The sequence below is a fragment of the Phocoena phocoena genome, chromosome 10 (assembly GCF_963924675.1).
Source record: "Phocoena phocoena chromosome 10, mPhoPho1.1, whole genome shotgun sequence".
Classification (NCBI taxonomy): domain Eukaryota; kingdom Metazoa; phylum Chordata; class Mammalia; order Artiodactyla; family Phocoenidae; genus Phocoena; species Phocoena phocoena.
Window position 1 is genome coordinate 11,417,374 of NC_089228.1, and position 18,547 is coordinate 11,435,920.

At 46.9% G+C, this 18,547-nt stretch overlaps 1 protein-coding gene across 4 annotated transcripts in view; it reads right to left on the reverse strand.

Annotated features, from left to right (window-relative positions):
- The window catches only part of ITPR1 (inositol 1,4,5-trisphosphate receptor type 1), a 296,145-nt gene that overhangs the window by 24,068 nt on the left and 253,530 nt on the right, over window positions 1-18,547 (reverse strand). For all 4 annotated transcript variants that reach the window (XM_065886463.1, XM_065886459.1, XM_065886462.1 and 1 more), the window contains 7 exons: window positions 18,016-18,191; window positions 13,182-13,346; window positions 7,333-7,528; window positions 5,889-5,981; window positions 4,583-4,722; window positions 3,839-4,004; window positions 870-1,030 (listed from right to left, as the gene is read on the reverse strand). In XM_065886463.1, the coding sequence (XP_065742535.1) occupies window positions 870-1,030; window positions 3,839-4,004; window positions 4,583-4,722; window positions 5,889-5,981; window positions 7,333-7,528; window positions 13,182-13,346; window positions 18,016-18,191 (1,097 nt within the window). The remainder of the gene's footprint in view (window positions 1-869; window positions 1,031-3,838; window positions 4,005-4,582; window positions 4,723-5,888; window positions 5,982-7,332; window positions 7,529-13,181; window positions 13,347-18,015; window positions 18,192-18,547) is intronic.

Sequence of the window (18,547 nt, forward strand, 5' to 3'; positions counted from 1 at the left end):
GCTCATTTAGGATAACTTATACCTGGGCAGCGTGCTCAAGTCCTTGGCAACAGGAAGGAGATCAGTGAATCATGTAGTCTTTCTTCCCAGCTCACCGTCCCCTCTCCTCAGGGAGCTGGTGTAAATCACAGACTCCCTGAACTTCACAATCCATGCCTCGTTGCTTTACCATACGCCCCTGAACGTTTCAATGAAGTTCAGAACCACAGGGATGAAAGGACAGCTGGCCCGGAACCCCCAGAACACGCGCCTGGTGCCTCTACAAAGCCCTGCCTGAGAAGAGCGCTCTGCAAACCGGCGGCAGCTTCCCCCTTCCCGGGCCACGGCGGTCACGCTCCCCGTCAGCAAGAAGATTAATTTGGGACTCAGATTCCTCCATCACGTGATCCCTTCCTGATGATTAGCAAATTGTCTCCCAGAAAGGCTAGGCTGAGGCCAAACGGACCAACCAGGCCGAACTACACCGAGTGATCATTTAAAAGATATACCGCTTAGAGACCAGGTCTTATATAAGGAGGAAAAACAGAAAGGGATCCATCATCAGGAAGAGGCCAAGTACATAGAGGTAGGAAGGCGGGCTACAGAGCGAGATCTAGGTTAGAAGCCCAGCCCCGGTTAGGGTGGCCGTGTGCTAATCTCGCTGAGCTGCAGTGCTTCCTCCTTTAACCTGGAGATGACACCCCATCTGGGGCTTCTGAAGGTCACCTGCAAAGACTCACGAAGTTCCAGAGACTAGAGCCCGGTCCGTGGTAAGGGATCAGTAGACGCTGGATGTTAGCTTCCCCACTGGCTCCCGGTACCATGCTCCGAGCTGAAGCCGGGCCAGCAGGCCAGAGCGTGACCTGCCTCCAGGAGGTCTCTGCGCTCACCTTGATCATTTCCGCCACGTAACTCTCGGGCCCCGTGTACTCTGTGGAGTCCTTGACTTTCACCAGGACGATGAAGCACAGGTAGTGCCACATGTTGTGCTCCTCCTTGATGTGCTCTTCGAAGGTGACAGTCTTGTTGTCGAACTTGTCCCTTTCCAAGCCTAAAAAGAGACAGAAAGCCCTGAGTGAGCAGCCATGGGGCAGAAAAACCCACGAGAGAACTACCCATCCAGAGGAGGCTGTGGTTTCACTCCTGTCTTTATAAAGAGTTGGGCTCTGCTGGCCTTACAAATGCATTCACTTTTGCATCATAGCAGGAAAACACAGGCTGTAGGTCAGATGGACTTGGGCTTGAGTTCCACCTCTGCTACTGACCAGTCACTGTTTGATCTCCACGTGCCTTAGCTGCCTTCTCAGGGGATGGGAAGACATCATCTAGGTTCCAGGAGTGTGTGTGGGTTAAATGAGCATGGGTGTGACAGGTCCGTGCACACAGGCAACCAGGGAATGCGAAGTCCCTTCTCCCAGGTAAATGCCAAAAGGGAGACACGTTAAAAGGTTTGTGAGGAGACAGTGTAAGGACAAAAAGAACTAGACATACAGTTTAAACGACAGCTGGTAAGTTTATCTTTTGCAGAGGTATAGGTGAGCGATTCTGAAAATAGCTTCTGTGTATTCTTAGATTGAGCAAATAAATAAATATATGGTGATACTGGGAGTCAGATATCTAACTGTCAAAGAAGGGAGCACAAAGACAGAAAGGGAGAGAGACAGAATAAACTCTGATTGTTGAATTGGAATTCGAGGTATGGGTGTGAACTCATCCTTTCTCATGTGTTTATGGAATAGAGAACTCTGTGGATACATGTATCCTCTAGATCTGTGCCCTGATTAGCCCTGGGAGCAGTGACACACCAAGAGGAATGAGCACACCCAGTCACCAGATCTTGGCTTCTAAATACCAGTCTCCACTAAACAGAACCAGAGCTCTTTGGAGAAATGGCTGATACCAGGGCTGGGTCAGGGAAGATACAAGGTGAGCTTGCATCTAGAATATCTCATGGTGCTAAAAAAGTAAGAAAGTCCATAATAAATGATGGTGACACGGCAAAAACACAGCAGCCCGCTTTGAAGGGGCTCTCAAAATCTGGGACAATCTGAGCATCAGAATAAATTATGACAGTAAAGGATTATATAACCCATCGAATTAACTAAAAACGCAAATCCATTGTGTTACAAATACAAAAGTACAAATATACACAGGGAAAAGAGAAAGTTATTTCTTAAAGTAGAAAGCCAATTAACAAATGTAGAAAGAACCATAAAGTAAGATTTGGCAAACGTCACAATCACAGACTCAGGAAAAAACTGGATGCAGAAACCGGTGCGTTAACATTTAATTTGAGAAATGATGGGATATTTACGTTGCCTCAAAGTATCTCCTCATAAAATGGTTCTCAATTACAAAGAGCAGAAAAGTAACTTCAGTGGAGAAACAGGGCAATTACCAGCTTAACCAAGGGATCAGAGTTAATACAACCAGTTATAAGATGGACCAGCACCATGTACCTCCTGATATGACGCACTGAGGAGAAACAGCATTTCTTTGATGTTCCTATAAAAAAATGCATAATCTCAATCTTACCATGAGGAAACATCAGAAAATCCCAAACCAAGGGACATTCTACAAGATAACTAACTTCTATATTCTTCAAAAATGTCAATGGACTGAATTCAACACATGACCTGGGACTATCGTTTGCTATAAAGGACATTATTGGCATGAAGTGTGAACTCTGACTAGGATCTGTAGATTAAGTAAGAGTATTACATCCTTGTTAACTTCCCAATTTTGAGAATTATATTGCATATATATAAGAAAAGGGTCCTATCTTTAGGAAATATATAGTATTAAAATAGGGATAAAGGGGCATTGTGCCAGCCACTCTCAAACTGTTCAGAAAAATAGTGTGTGTGTGAATAAGGAAAATGAAGGAAAGCTTTAACATGTGACAAACTGGAGGAAAGAGTATATAGAAATTCTTTGTACTATTCTTATGACTTCTGTAACTGGGATTCTGTCAAAACGAGAAGTTTTAAATGGTTTTAAGGGGACAAAAATCTAAGATCTTAAGTTTTTAAATGGAAAAATGATCATTCTTTGAGTAGACACACCAGTAGGAAATTTATGTATTTAGTAACTACATTATGAACAATCCTGAAATGACTACTCAGCTCCCAGATTCCTACATGATTAGTCTGCATTTACATGTATGTCCTTGTAGTTATACAGAAAATGGTATCTCTGGCACCCCATGCACCTCCCTTATGTAGCAGTTTACTACTCATCATTAAGCGCCTACACAGAGCACGCGCTACGCTAGGCGTGTTTCATAAACTAGCTCTCCTAAGTCCCAAGATAAGGCCGAGAAGTACGTGTTACTGTACCCATTTTACAGATGAACAATGAAGGTTCAGAGAAGTGAAGTGACTATACCATGGTTACACAGCTAAGTGGCAGAGGTTTAATCAGACACCAGGTCTGACTCCCGAGCCCAAGCTGCTCTGAACGTTTGCACTGCATGCTCTTACAGGACTCTATCTCCACTTAAAACCGGTTACCATCTGCAGTAAAGCCATCCACAGGCTGGAGGTGGAGGCAAGATCTCCATTCTGGTTACTTAGAATGCGAACACGAGATGCTCTGGCAGCCCAACAACCATGAGGCCCTGAGACACACACATTTCAAACGGTGTACGATGATGCTTCCGCTAGCCCAAGCTTCATTTCTTAAAACCAACCGGCAAGTGCTGCACTAGGTCCACGGGCACTCCAGACACTCCCCAGCAGAACAGATCAGGGGTCCGCTCAGTACCAAGGGCAGGGACGCTGGAGAACAGCAGCGGCCCTTCCCACGGAGAGTCTGGGCACCGCCAGCCCCTCGGCACAAGCCAGGCTTTACCACTCACCGCAGATAAAGCACGTGGTCTTTAAGATCTCTTCCTTCTTCTGCTTTTCGCTCCTCAGATCGGCAAAGGTGTCAATGATGACCCCGAAAATCAGATTAAGGACAATGATGATGACCATGAAGAAGAACAAGAGGTCATAGATCACTCGAGCAGCAAAGAGGGGCTCCTGGAACAGAGGCACCTCTGTCAGCGGGTTACCCCCTGTCCCCAGCACTCGGGTCTGCAGAGCTCAGGGCAGAAGGAGGGCACTGGATGCCTCCAAGTCAGATGTCCCAGCCGTCCCGGCCCACCCCAACCCCCAGCAGTGCCGTGTGCTTCGCTCGGCATGTTACATTGGGTGTCAAGTGTAAAAGCCACAAATGTGGCTCTTTTCACACCCGCCGTGTATATTGTGAGTTCTCCAAGTGTCACGTGGCACGTGCCCGAGAGCAGCTTCCTGGGATCTACGGGGTTTACGAATGTGTTCACGCAGGGCAGACCTGGCCCCCGAAGGAAGGAATCGCTTAAATACACGGAGGGGAGAGCAGAAGCTGCCCCCCTCCGCACTGGGGCTTCCTCCCAGGGCTGCAACTCGATGGTGACCGGAGAGGAAAGCAGCCCTAAGCAGCTGGCTCCGCACGCACGTCTCCTCACCACCGCTCCCAGCCCTGCCTGTGTGTCTTCGGTTTACACTGGAGCCCACTGCGTGGTGCTCTCACCACCCACCCCGCCCCCCTGCCCTTCCTTCTCCTGGGGCGCAGCTACCTCTTTGGACGGCTTCCTGAGCACATCTCCCACTCCGCCCCCGCTCCGCAGCCCGTGACTCAGCACCGTGACGATGCACATCAGCAGCGTCTCGCACGTGTGCTCTTTATCTTGCTCCGTCTCTTCTGCGGGGACCCGCTCTGCGAACACGGCGAGTCAGGAGAGATTTGAAACGTGAGTGAAAAGAGATACCGGGATTTGGACATCATGACTCCTGAATGCCGCCTCACCAGCGGACAGACAGGAGCCAGAGAGAATAAAAGAAAGGAGTCGAGCATCCAAGGCTTTCTTTTTCATCACTAAAACTTGCTAATTTCTCAAGCCCAGAACTGCCCTTCCCTCTATTAAATCTAAAATATTCCCTATCGTTTTCAGATTTTAAACTACAGTGTCAGCTCTGAACAGGCGCTGACAGGACGCTGAGTGATGAGCATCTCTTCTCTCAGCTCGGCCCAGGTTCCTCACCGGGGCCGCCGTAGGGCTAAATCCAGCAACATCTTTACAGTTCGTCCTCTGAATGAATCGCTTTAAACCGGAAACTGTCCGTTCTTACTGGTTTTGGAGGAAGAACTTGCTGACCGCCCTGTTCTTTTCTCCAGCTGCAGGGAGAATGCTCTGGCTAAAACACCTGTCTCATCATATCACTCCCCTCTCAACAACCTGGATCATCCTTTAAGTAAGCTTTGACCCCCTTAGCCTGACATGTAAGACCCTTCACCATCTGGCCCTTTGTTGACCTCTCTGGCTTCATTTCTTCCGGTTCTCCTTCCTCGTGATCGTTATCTCCCTAAACATGCTGTATTCTACGTCCAGGCCTTCAGGCATGCTGTTCCCTCCAACAGGAATACCGACCCCTCCTCCTTCGCCCAAGAGTCTACTGTTTTCGTTCAGCTGTCACCTCCTGGGTGATACTCTTACTCCAGTACTAGGCTGGGTGCCTATCTTCTATAGTCCATCCTTATTCTCAGCACTTAGCATCCTCTCTAGTAATCACCTCTTTGCCCACCTCCCTCTCCCCCTGCCCCGACCCTGCCACTATAGTTTATTATATCTTAGAGTACAACACAGTCCCTGGCAAATAGGGGGCACTCAGTAAATACTGGCTGGATCAATGAAGCAGCTATTTTCTTCCCACATAGCCTTCTTTCCCCCGCTTCATCCCCCTCCTCTCTCCCAGCCCTTCCTCTTTGCTACTGGCCTTACTTCTGAGCAGTGAGTCTGCTTTCATCTGCTTCCAATGTCATGTGCACCATCTAAGCCTCTGGGGGGAGCCTGGCACTAACATGGTAACGCTGCGAGGTCCTACCTTCTTTGGGTGCCGGAGAGGAGCAGTTCTCCCCAGTCTCCACCCTACACACGTCAGAGTACAGGAACTCGCTTGCCAAACTCTCACTGGCTTCTGGAGAGAGAAGGAAATTTTATGATGAACAATCTGGCAACATATGGTTAAAATGTTTGAAGTCCCCAACTTACGGCTGATTAAACAATTCTTTACATAAATAACACCCGACAAGCCTGCATATAAATTCAAAGCAGAGATGCAATTTACACTTTCATTTGGTGATCTGTATGGGAAAAAAGCCAGAAATGTCAATTCCTGTAAGCTTACTAGAAATATCGCACTTAAATAGCACCTCTCCAACTTTAAAGACAAACAGCTGAAACTCTTCGACAAATACTACTGAACATACAGACTCCAGCAAGATTTATACCAAGTCTGCATGAGAAGCGGGAGCGGAAATCTGAGACCCAGATCAGTTTAGTTCAGAACCCTAAGATGGTTGGCAGTGAATGCCATTTTTAGTGTCAACTTGGAGGCTGGAGTTACATGCCAAGAATGCAGCATTTGGGAGGGAGAAAAAGGCTGCCCGGCTTAGTTACAATTCTAGTTTGTTCCTTGGACTCAGGGCGCCTGGCTACCAGATGAAAAACCAGTAATATTTCACTTACTAGTGTCAAGTATTTTAATTGAGGGAAAAGGCACTTGGGTATCACTCAAGAATATGTATCTCTCTCTCTCAAAAGAGGAAATCTCTTCTGTTTTTTCTATAAATGAAAATCATATAAGCTCACTGTAAAACGTGCACATTGTTTTTTTTAAAAAAAAAAAAAAAGCCCCAGAGACAGCCACTGACGCAGTTTGGGGGTATATTCTTCCATATTTTATAAGACATATATGAGCTTTTTAATTAAAAATAAAAATCTACACAGATCCTATTGTAGTTATTCTTTGGCCATTTCCTACCATATCCTGGGTACTCTTCCATGAAGGTTTATCAAGACGTACCATATCTGCAGGCTTCACCACACCATGGATGAAACACACTCTAATGAAACACTCCCTTACGTTGAGATCGCTTCCAATTTCACACTGCCGTGAACATACTTCCGTACACATCTGTTTCTACATTTTTTTTTTTAAAGGATAAATTCCTAGGGGTAGATTTACCAAGCCAGAGGGATGCAGACTCCTATGCTTTCAATATACATGGTCAAACTGTTTTATGAAAATGTTGTACTAGTTTAAAATAGGACTTTAGTAAATAAATTCAGCGTAGCATCTGGACACTCACGCTTAGCACTGACACATCATACCGCCCTTTGAATGAAGCGAAAACTAAGCCCTGTATTCAGTTCACACTCTGAGTGTTAGGGAGAGACCTACACTGCCAAAGTCATCATTTTTAGTTCAGTTGTAATCAGGAAATACTCTTTTAACATTAAAAAAGCTCAGAAGATCCCAAACCCACCTGGAAGAGCGGTTTCATTGGGCAGCCTATCTACTTCCAAGATGAAGTCATCCTTGAAGAAAAGGTAGCCCACTATTGAGAACAGGTAAACCAGGATCAAAGCCAGGACCGCCGTCAAGATGATGGACCGTCCGTTGCGAGTGACGCTTTTAATGACATTAAGCAGAGTCTCTTCTCTGTACACTAAGTCAAAAAGCTTTAAAAACAAATGGAAGGTAAAGCAATTATACCCCAATAAAGATGTTAAAAAAAAAAAAAAAAAAAACAAATGGAAGGACAACAATGGGGCCATTTTAAGAAGCCTCTATATTAGATGGACATCAGTATCCCCTAATGACAACTTTATAATGATTTATAAAGAATTTACCCTTCCGGAAACTCAAAAGCATTACACCCTTAACGTGTTACCCTTGCCTGTCTTCACAGTGAAAACCGAGATTGTAAAAATAAGGAAAAACAAATATAGAAAAGGAGGGTGGGAAACAATAGCAATTTCAAGTTGCTTACATGTAGCTTAGAGGTCTTGGGAATAGAGAAAATACAGGCTGTACCAGTGAGCTGCAGAGGACAAGGGAGGAAAAGGATGAGGGGCCTGGTATTCATTTTGTGATTATTCACTGAGCTTCTATTAAGGGCCAGCCACTCTGGATACGGGGCTGGCTGACCTGCAGTGGGCCAGGCCAGGGAGCAGGGACTCTGGAGCGGACAAAGGTTCAAACCTCAGCTGAACCGCTTGCTACCACCAGGTCCAGGCACTACCCCCTTCCTCTCGGAGCCTCAGTTTCCTCATTTGCAGACTGAAGGAGAAAGACTTATTGTAAAGAATAAATAGACAATGTATATACAGTGCTCAGCATACAGTCATACTTATGTGCCGAGTAAGTCCACCATCGATAGTAATTATCATTAAATTCCTGACGAAGAGACTGGGCCAAGGTCACACAGATAGTACACAGCAGGGACGCTGGCGGTGGTAACACGCCAGGAAGCCTAAACCCTTCCCATGGCCCTGGTCGGGGCAGAGACCCCCTGCGGTTCACAGCGGGTTCACCATCTTGGTGCGCCCTCTGTCCAAGGGGCCTGCGCTTTGCAAGAACTTGGCTTCATGAGAAATGGAGGCTCCCTGGAGGTACTTAGAGGTATGGGAGACCAGTAGCTGGTTTTCTAGGAACTACAATCTCAGATATTTGGCTGGAGGGTTGGCGGAGAGCCGTGAGAGAAGAGATGCATGGTGTTATTCTGGACCTGGGTGGGAGCTAGCTTTAATATGGCCTCTGTGTGGACATCTGATCCTGTCCTGAAGGTCCTGCTTCCACCGTGGCTTTGGGGAATGACTGTGCACAGCCAAGTGAGTCAGGGGACAAGGGTGTGAATCCTGACTCTGCTTTTAATTCGTTGCAAGCTGTTGATCGGGCCATGAGACCTCTCTGGACCTCAGTTTCTGAATTGGTAAAATCAGTGGACTGAACTAGCTCATCTCCGAGTCCCTTCCAGTTTAGAATTTTACATCTGAGTTCATTTTCTGCTCAATTAGCCCCTCTGCCTCCATCAGGCCAGTCTGTGTCCTGAGACCAGTGTGAAGGGCACCGGGTAAAGGAGGACACTTAAAAGGAAGCAAGGAAGAGGCGTTTATTCGATATAAGAGTACAAAGGCTAATGTTGCTGTTAATGTTGGTTAAATATTTTCCAGCAACTCACCATGAAGCAGCAAGGAAGAGCAACTTCAGACAACAAATGACACTTGTTTTCTGGGGCTAGGAACTGTAGACATTATACAGCCCCCAAATCACTGAAATGACAAGTAACTTTTTCCTTCTCATTTATCTATCATTTCTGATTTTAAAACAGTGGACATATATCACTTGATAATAAGGAAAAACTTTCTTCTAATTAGAAAATTAGACAAGTGCAATGGAGAAAACTTTGAAAACACAAAAAAGCACAAAGAAAAAAACAAAAATCACTAATAACCCCAATATCTATAGACATTTACTCAACAAATTCTTTCCTTCTGACCTTACTACATAATTGAAAAAAGTGTAACGTATGCATACATATTTTTACAAAAATATTATACCGCAAGCTGGCATATAGTCCGCTTGCTTGGTAAAAAGAATCATGAACATTTTCATGTCAAAAAGATCACCTAGTTAAAGTACCTGCCTGGATGATAGCCTTATTGACAAACTCAGAATCTCTGTGAGGGTGTGATCAAAACAGATATTTTTTCAAATCTAAGTAAGTAACTATCATCACAGCTCTGGTTAAAAATAAGCAGTGGGCTTCCCTGGTGGCACAGTGGTTGAGAGTCCGCCTGCCGATGCAGGGGACACGGGTTCATGCCCCGGTCCAGGAAGATCCCACATGCCGCGGAGCGGCTGGGCCCGTGAGCCATGGCCGCTGAGCCTGCGCGTCCGGAGCCTGTGCTCCGCAACGGAGAGACCACAACAGTGAGAGGCCCACGTACCGCAAAAAAAAAAAAAAGCAAAAAAAAAAAAAAAAAAAAAAAAAGCAGTGGTCTGATTTTCTGGATAATACCTTTTCTCTCTTCCTTCTGGTACTTTCACTCATTTTAGATTAGAGATTATTCGAATACGGTCCTGAGGTATTTACAGTCTCTTGAATTTGGGCAATATAGCTGCCACCTGTGTCTATATTTAATAAAAAGAACAATTAGATCTATTTGGATTTGAGAGCTTTTTCATTTTATGTCCATGGATCTTTGTTAAGGAAAGTTTTACTTCATTATGTTTTTAAGCTTTGTTTCTGTTATAATTTTTTCTGAGGAAAAAAAATAATGAACCTTATGTCAGTTTCAAAAAAAAAAAAAATGATCACTTAGTATTCCAGTGTATGGAAAAACCAGTCTACTCAATCAATATCTTTTCCTTTTTTAAACAGTCAAGGTGTTTTCAATGATGTATCATTAAAAGTAATGCTGTGATGAACACCTCGGCAGGTGCCTCAATATATACCTGTCCGGTTATTTCTTTTTGGCAAGTTTCCAGAAACGGAACCGTTGGGTCAAACATAACACGCAATATTCGCTCCACTGCTTTCCGGAAAGGCTGTACCCATTTACCCTTACCACTGTCAGAGAACGAGGCCCACTTCAGCACACTCTCACTAGAAGTGGGCACGATCACGCTTCTGAACCTTTCCCAGCATTACAGGTACAACACGGGATCACACTCCTGTTTTAATCACTACGTCACTGTTGGACATTAGAACACTTCCACGTTTACTGACCACGTGAATTTCTCCTTTTCTTACCTGCCTGCTAACGAACTTTGTACACTTTCATCTTGCGATGTTAATAGTTTGCTAAGGACACAACTTGAATGCAGGCTTGGGACCGGGTTCAGCCAGTCTCGGGGTGAACTTCAATTAGGCCACAGTCGCCCACTCTGCCTTTCCGCCCTGCTGGTGTAGAGTTTTCACGTGACATGTGGGTTTTCCCTGCTAGAGGTCTCTCTTCAATTCCTTCCTGTCACAGGCTTTCCTCGTTTATGGAATAATGTGAACGGTTTCAGTATTCTGTCTGTGGTTCCCAACAGACACGTTAAATACTGCTTTTGACACCAAAAGGAACGCATCACTTGAAGTCACAGAAAGTGACTTAGAAACCCTGCAGAAGCACCTACGAGAAGCGTCCAACCCCAGTCTCATTTGACCCTGGTCAGTCTTTCTCAAAGTGCACTGAGCCGAGGGAGCATCACCAGCAGCTCGGAGCCCCTCTGATCCTTCTGTGACAGGTGAGGGACGGGAAGGCAGGCATGCAGATTGCAATGTGAAATACCGGTTTCACCGAAGCAGGGACTTTTTCACAGGCTCAAATGAAAGGCAGCTCAGGGCCGTGCTTAAGCACTTAGACCCGGGAGTCAACAGAGCTGCGTCACTGTCGTGGTCTCTGCCCCTGACTTGCGGTGCGACTCCGGGCAGGTGACCTGCCTCACCAGGCTCCACCTGGCCAGTGGTAATTTGCAGAGTTCGTCCGCCTCAAAGGCGGTCGTGAGAGGGGACAGAAAGAGCATACAGGGCACAGTCAGTAAGTGACAGTAACTGTTCTTTTCTACACTGTGAGGCCCGTGAGGGCTGGGACGACACTGCCTCGTCTCACCATGACACCCACCGCGTCTAGTTCTGGCACCGGCTGGCACTGCCAGTGACCAAAAGGATTTGATGAACGGAAAAAGAAACAGAGCCAACGGGATATAGATGGTTGGAAAAGTCATTTTCTGCCAGGGCGAGATGGCACTGTCTGAAGGGGACTCCCCTACCTCGTGGGAGAGAGCCCTCAGCAGGGGTGGGAGAGACCCCGACTCAACTCTGCCTCCCCACTGAGAGAGGACAGGAATTTGTCAGGTTCCGGACGTGGGCCTCCCAGACTCACAAACAGGAACCCCACCCAGGGGTGTTATTGCATGAGACAAAAAGGCTTAGAAATATACACAGAGCTCTAAAGATCTCTGATAGAGAGCGACCAAAATCGGGCACGTAATGGCCATCACAAGTGTATCCAGAGACCTCTTTGCCTAAAACCTCAAAGTACGGCCAGACCTATTTTAAAATGAGGAAAACGAATCCATATCCATATCCCTCAGTCTGCCAACATCCACCACTAATGGAAGGAGCTAATCCTGGAGGCCTAAATGGTGCATCCTTTATGGTGTATGGCTGGGAGAGGGGAGACGGGATGACAGAGACGGTAATGACAGCCGGCCACCGCCCAGCATTTCTGTGGCGGTGCTGTTCTCAGACCCTGACACGCGAAGTAGCAGAAAATCCCTATGATGGCCCTGCCAGGAAATGGACTGTTCTCCCCATTTCGTAGATGGGGAAACTGAGGCACAGAGCAGTTAAGTCACCAGCCTGGAGACCACACGGACGGCAATTCCTGGAAGTGCCTTCCTTGCTCTGCTTTTTGCAAGTAGATCCCTCGTCGTTTCTTTTTTTTGGCTGCATCACGCGGATTGCAGGATCTTAGTTCCCCAACCAGGGATCGGACCTGCTCCCTTGGCAATGAAAGCGCACAGTCCGAACCACCGGACTGCCAGGGTATTCCCAAGTCCCTCGTCTTAAGTCAACACTTAGGCCTTGATCGTTTTTTATCATCAGACACATTCCAATACTTCTCGTATTCCCTTTATGGATGGTTTTGCTCGCAGAAAGGTCAATTTTATGCTTCCTGTCATTTAACATAGGTACAATGAAGTGGTTTTTTATCTACAACCCTACAGGTCAAGATTCCCTGTAATGACAGGAGAATAAGCAGATAGAGGTCTGTCATTTAAAAACCTGCTCAGGAGGAAAATAATGGAAAATCAAGACATGTAACCACTCGGCTCAAACTGGAACACAACTTCTGCTAAAAAGGTCTCCTGGATCAATAAATCTATCAAGCTCATCGCCATGGGTCTTGGGTCTTTGAAAATACCTCCCGCTCTTACTGGCACTACATGTTTTCACTGGAAAATGGATCCCATGAGAACTGTCAGAAGGTGATAGTCGCAAAAACATTCTCCTTGTAAGCGCTGGCTGAGGCCAAGAAATCAGACAGACAAAGGTGCACATGGAGGCAACGTCTCCTGACCCAGATGGCGGGCATCATCTATCATCATGATCACGCACTGTGATCGCGCACCTCCCGGGCTCCTGATAGCTCCAGGACCTGCTCCCTGGGCAGCTTTCCTCTCCAGATGCCCCAAACGCTGCGTACAGGGCGGGCTACGACCTCGTAGACCAGGCACACCAGTCACCATGAAAAAGAGGGGTCCGTGAGGGGAGGAAGGACAGAGGATGCTCTCCTAGTTGCCCACATGTAAAATCTTTCAACACCAGCAACTCACCAGCAAACTGTAGAAGAATTCATGGACGAAGAGCCCCATGGCGCAGATCAGCAGATACAGCAAATGATAAAGGAACTCAACATCCAGAACCATGGCTCGGTAGCCTCTGGTGAATGTTCCACAGTTGCCCACAAAGCTCATCAGAAAGATGATTTTATTGCAGACCTGACAACAATGAGAGCAACAGTCAGATAAGCACGGACCACATGCCGAACTCGAGACTCTTCACAAGAGCCGAGGGCAGTTTGCCCCCAGGCGTCTCTCGGCGCCTGTGCCCAAACAAAAGCTTCCTTTTGCACCCAGGGCCCACCGAACGCGCGCCGAGACCTGTTCTGCGGATCAAAGTCATTTCATTACTTTGCTTTTCAGGCATATTGCAAGTTAACGTGACAGTCAAATAACTTCATGGGCAACACTAATCAAGTGGCATTTGTAAGTGACAAAAACAAAATTAACACATACTGAAATTATGATTTTCAAGATAAGATATGAATCATTTCTAACATCCTTCCATGAGTTAGTCAAACACAGAAGTCACCTCAATCCTCGAACCCTGTGATCAGCATGATTAAAAGTGTTTTCTGGGGCTTCCCTGGTGGCGCAGTGGTTGAGGGTCCGCCTGCCGATGCAGGGGACACGGGTTCGAGCCCTGGTCCGGGAGGATCCCACATGCCGCGGAGCGGCTGAGCCTGTGCATCCGGAGCCTGTGCTCCACAACGGGAGAGGCCACAACAGTGAGAGGCCCGCGTACCAAAAGGAAAAGGAAAAAAAAAAAAAAAAAAAAAAGTGTTTTCTAACTTTCTGTTACATTCTAGGCATTAGAGGGTTGCAATTTAATGAGAAGCAGCCAGTTCTTGTCATCCATTGCTCCTAGTTTTACAGGGAAAATGAGAATTCTCTTGGGGTGCGCAGGGGAAAGTAAGGGACTTCAGGATGAGTTCTATTCCCCTGCCCCCCTTTCTGGGAATAACTTCTTTTTTTTTTTTTGGTGATGAAAGTTAAATTTATGGTGGTATTCATTTTGTAATTCATATACATATCAAATCAAAATATCGTACACCTAAAACTAATACAATATTATATGTCAATTACATCAATAAAAAGTTAAAAAACAATATACGAAAAGTATGTAACCTTATTAATAAGCAAAGAAATGCGATTTTCCCCATTTCTTCCTTTTCATAAACTCATATTTCATTGAAATAGTCATATATACATGGTAAAAGTAAGAGCATTTTTTCCCAATAGCATAAAAGAGTATAAAGAATAAAGGAAGTCTCCCTCCCAACCTATACTATCAGATCCCCCCAACTCTCCAAGAAGACTAGTCTGATCCCTCAGAAGGAGCCACACTGGGACCTCGTAAAGTACCAACGCTTGGCCCTTCTTGCGTTGGGAATAACTTCTGTTTTTCCTCTGGGGATCCATCCCTTCCCGTGTATCGGTCCTTGAGGTCTGGGTGGGGCTCCATCCTGGCCAGTCGGAATTATGGCAATCCCCTGGCAACGACTGGTTCACGGATAGGCACGTGACCAAATGGAGTCAATGACACCCACTGAGATCCTTCCTGGGACTGCAGCGTAAGACAACTTTGTTCTTTACCCCTGACCCTGGACCTGACAGAAAGTGACCTCTGAGGCTGCTGGCATCCATCCTGCATCACCATGGAGCCCAAGGGTACCACCAGCGCAGAACCAAAAGAGAGGAACTGAGCCCTGACGCTACCGTCCAGCCTCCTGAATGCAGCTACACCTGAAGCCAGGCGCTAGGATTCTCAGTCACATTTCCTCCTTTGCTTATATGAGCGTGGATTAGGTTTTCTGACCCCTGCAACTGAAGGCTGACCTACTGTATAACAGAGTCCCACCTTTGAGAGAAACCCCATGCCTGAAGCCTGCCTATAGCAACATGCTGCTAGAAAAACCTGAATCAGGAGAAAGGTGGAGAGAATGCGCTTCGGCCGCACTTGGTAAAACCATCTCCTGCTACCCGAGCTAGCTTGGCCACAGGTGCTGGGGAAGCGGTGCCAGTTAATCTGGTGGGTCAGTGCAAGCGAGCTTCTCGGCAATCAGATAAGGGGGGAAGCCAACACCCACGGAGAAGGTTCGGCTTTCTCAGACAGGCTAACCTTTCAATCCACCAGGTCTTTTTCCTCTAATATTCTAACTTTTGCCAGTGTAGGATCTTTTTTAGGGTGAGAAAGCATCATTCATTCTGAAAGAACTGTGTTGCTGGGGTTTCAGAGAGGAAAAAAAAAAAAAAAGGCCACGCTCTGCTCGACATTCCAGGACCTCACACAAGCCCAGGCACCTGCGGTACTAACAGAGCAGTCCACTTCACCTGACTCCACTCTCCCCTTTAACTTGTGCCCCCGTTTTCTCTGTCGCTTCACCAGCAACTGTTTCCTATTCATGGTCTTAGTCTGCTGTCCCCACTTCCTACGGACCCCACTTTGGTTAGTGTCAGATGTGGCTTTTGGTCCCAGCTCTCTACTGCAGCGGCTCTCCCCACGTCCCCAGGGATTCTCCAGGGCACACACGGCCGTCTTGCCCTGCCCACTCCTAGCACCCAACCCCAGCTCCTGCAGCACCCTTCTCACCACCGTCCCTGCACGTGGCTGCCAGGATACCACCCTGGGCTGCTTCCCCAGCTCTAAGATCTCCAACATTCCTTCGCTGGGTGTCCACAGCCGCTATTCCTTCTCCCATTGCTGCATGTGACATTCCTCTTTTGTTATCCCCTCTGAGTAATTGTTTACTGTTTCAGCTTCCCCCCCATGCCCCCGAGCTAATGGTATTATGAATGGTCACTAATTATCCAAACGGAGTCTTTCCCCCAACTGACTTCTGTTAAAGAGAAAACTATGGAATGACCAAAGGCCAGAGAAACAAAAGAATTAACTCGCAGAAGACAACCTCTGAAATACTGAGTGTTTTTTCCTTTTATTTATTTGTTTCTCCCGTATTTCCTTCTTAAAAAGCTTCCTCTCACTGCAGGTGAGGCCTGTATTTCCTGCTTCAATGCTGATGTGGCTCTGTCACTCTGGTCATGGCCGATTTCCAAACACGAGGCCCAACATTAATAGCCTGTCTTGTTACCTCGAGCCCAGTGAGCCAACAGTTTTCGTCTATTTTCACCCTGAAAACCAGGTCTTGCATGACTTCATTTTAGCTGGAGTCATCATTCTTCTCCCAGCCTCCCGTGACTAAAAATTTGGAGTTATACTTGCCTCCTTCATCACCCAGTCAAGACAGTGATACCTTCTTTGCCTGGAGAAAAGGACCCAGACCAAGCCCTGCACTAATTTCAGGCTTAAGGTTCAGACCCAGCGCCCACCACGTGTCACTGTTCCCTCCGAAGCTCTGACATCTGTACCATCCTTCTTCTCCATTATGACCAAGACGCAGGCTCGTCACACGTAATTGAAAGCCCTGCTAGAGGCCCTAAGTGGTCCCCCAACCCCCTGCACAAATCCGTGTACATTCATGCCACTACCAAGGGAATTTTCTCAACCACTGAATTGCTCAAAAACCCTGAATCATTTCCCACTATTGGGAATAGAATTTCCCAACCTGTATTCTATACAACACTAATTCCAAGTGATACTTTACAAAAAATGTGGGCAAATAAGTTCGGGAAACACAAATACCTGGTGTCCCTTTCTTACAGATTCATAACCCGTATCAGCATGTTAAAGTCTCAGAAATGCTGCCGTGAAAAACCTTTCATGTTGCTTAACCCAGCATTTCGCACATGGATTTGACCAAGGAACGCTCTTTTCACCTAAGATTTATCAACTTAGAACACGCTGCCCTGGAGGATGAAGCCCCAGTGCGTCTTCCTGAAATGCAGGGCCCAGGTTCCCTGTACAGGATCAGGCCCTACACGTCGGTACGTGAGCCACAGAGGAGGCGAAGCGCGACGGGTGGCCATCTCCTGAGCAGGCCCGGGCTCCCCTCGCTGCTGTGGCCTGTGGGGAAGATGCTCTGCTTCCTGGCCCCACTGTCTCCATTCTTTAAGACAAAACTTCAGCCCTGTCCCCGTTCTCCCCTAGCGCCCTTGCCGCCTCTGTCATCTGAACAGCCACTGGGGGACATTTATGATTGCCCTCAATTACTGGATTCACCTTTTTTGCAGTATCACTTCCATTTCTGAACAGTGACCTCAGCTTCCTTATACACTCAGGGCAGAAACCTCTGGAAGGCAGTTTTAGATCCCCACATGTCCCAATTCGTTCCTTTTTTTTCACCAGGAAACCTCTCCAATTTATGGCTTTATATCAGCTGTGTCCATTTCCTAGGAATTCCGCAGATGGAGCTGGCACCTGCCCATCCGCAGCGGTGAAAGAGCATTTCCAAATGTCACTACTGACTTTGAGGTAACTCTCCTTGATTCTCTTCTTACCTCTCCACCTGCCCCATCTCTGTCAACAGTTCCTCTTGCTTCTCTGCGGTCCTCACCAGAAGTGGGTGCTGTGTTATTCCGTCATTTGACTTAACTGGCTAAAATCTCTCGTCCTAGCACACCTTTGACCTGATTGGCAAAACTAACCCAGATCTCAACTTCTCTCCCTTTGTCTGCCTAATTCTGAGAGGAATATTCCCTGAAAATGAGACTGTCGGTGCCCAGAGAGTACGTTAAGAGGTTCACCGTCTTGTGACAAGGGGAAGAGGGAGACGGCCACCTGTAGCTCTCCTTTGCTTCTGCTATTTTAACAGTTGACCCAGATAATATTTTTCTGCACCAGAAGCACAGGCCAAGATTCTGGGGAGGATGGAAGGCATTCCTACTTGTATGTAAACAAAAAAGTGGCGATGAAGGTATTCATACTTACGTTGAAAGCTCCCAGAAGAAACAACGTGGGTTGTAACCCGACCGAAAATATCAACCGGAGAATTGTGGAAGCGATTAAGGCCCGGATGCCGTGGGGCTTGGGGAGGGCAATGACAATGGCCAGAGATATGAGCATGGCTGTCCACAGCAGCCCTGACCAGTGTGGCTCCAGGGTTCCTGGAAAGACAAGGCAGGGCTCTCAGAGATCAGAGCTTTCACCTGGTACAGGTGACAGACCAAAACAGGTTTAACGTCATTTTCTTCAACCACCTCTCTGGTCTTGTATGTCCCAACCTTCACGTCCAGTTCTCTACCCCAGACGTAACCAATCACATCCATGTTTTCTTACCTGCAAGCCTTCTACTGATATACGTGTTCCTTCTACCTGGGAAATTCTCTCCCTTTCCCATTCATGTTAAGTCTTAGCTTCGACGTCACCTCTTCTAGGAAGTCTCCTCCTCACAAAACATGCCAGGTGCTCCTTCCTTCTCTGATTCTTGTACCCCTGGTCATCCCTACGGGACACTGTTCTC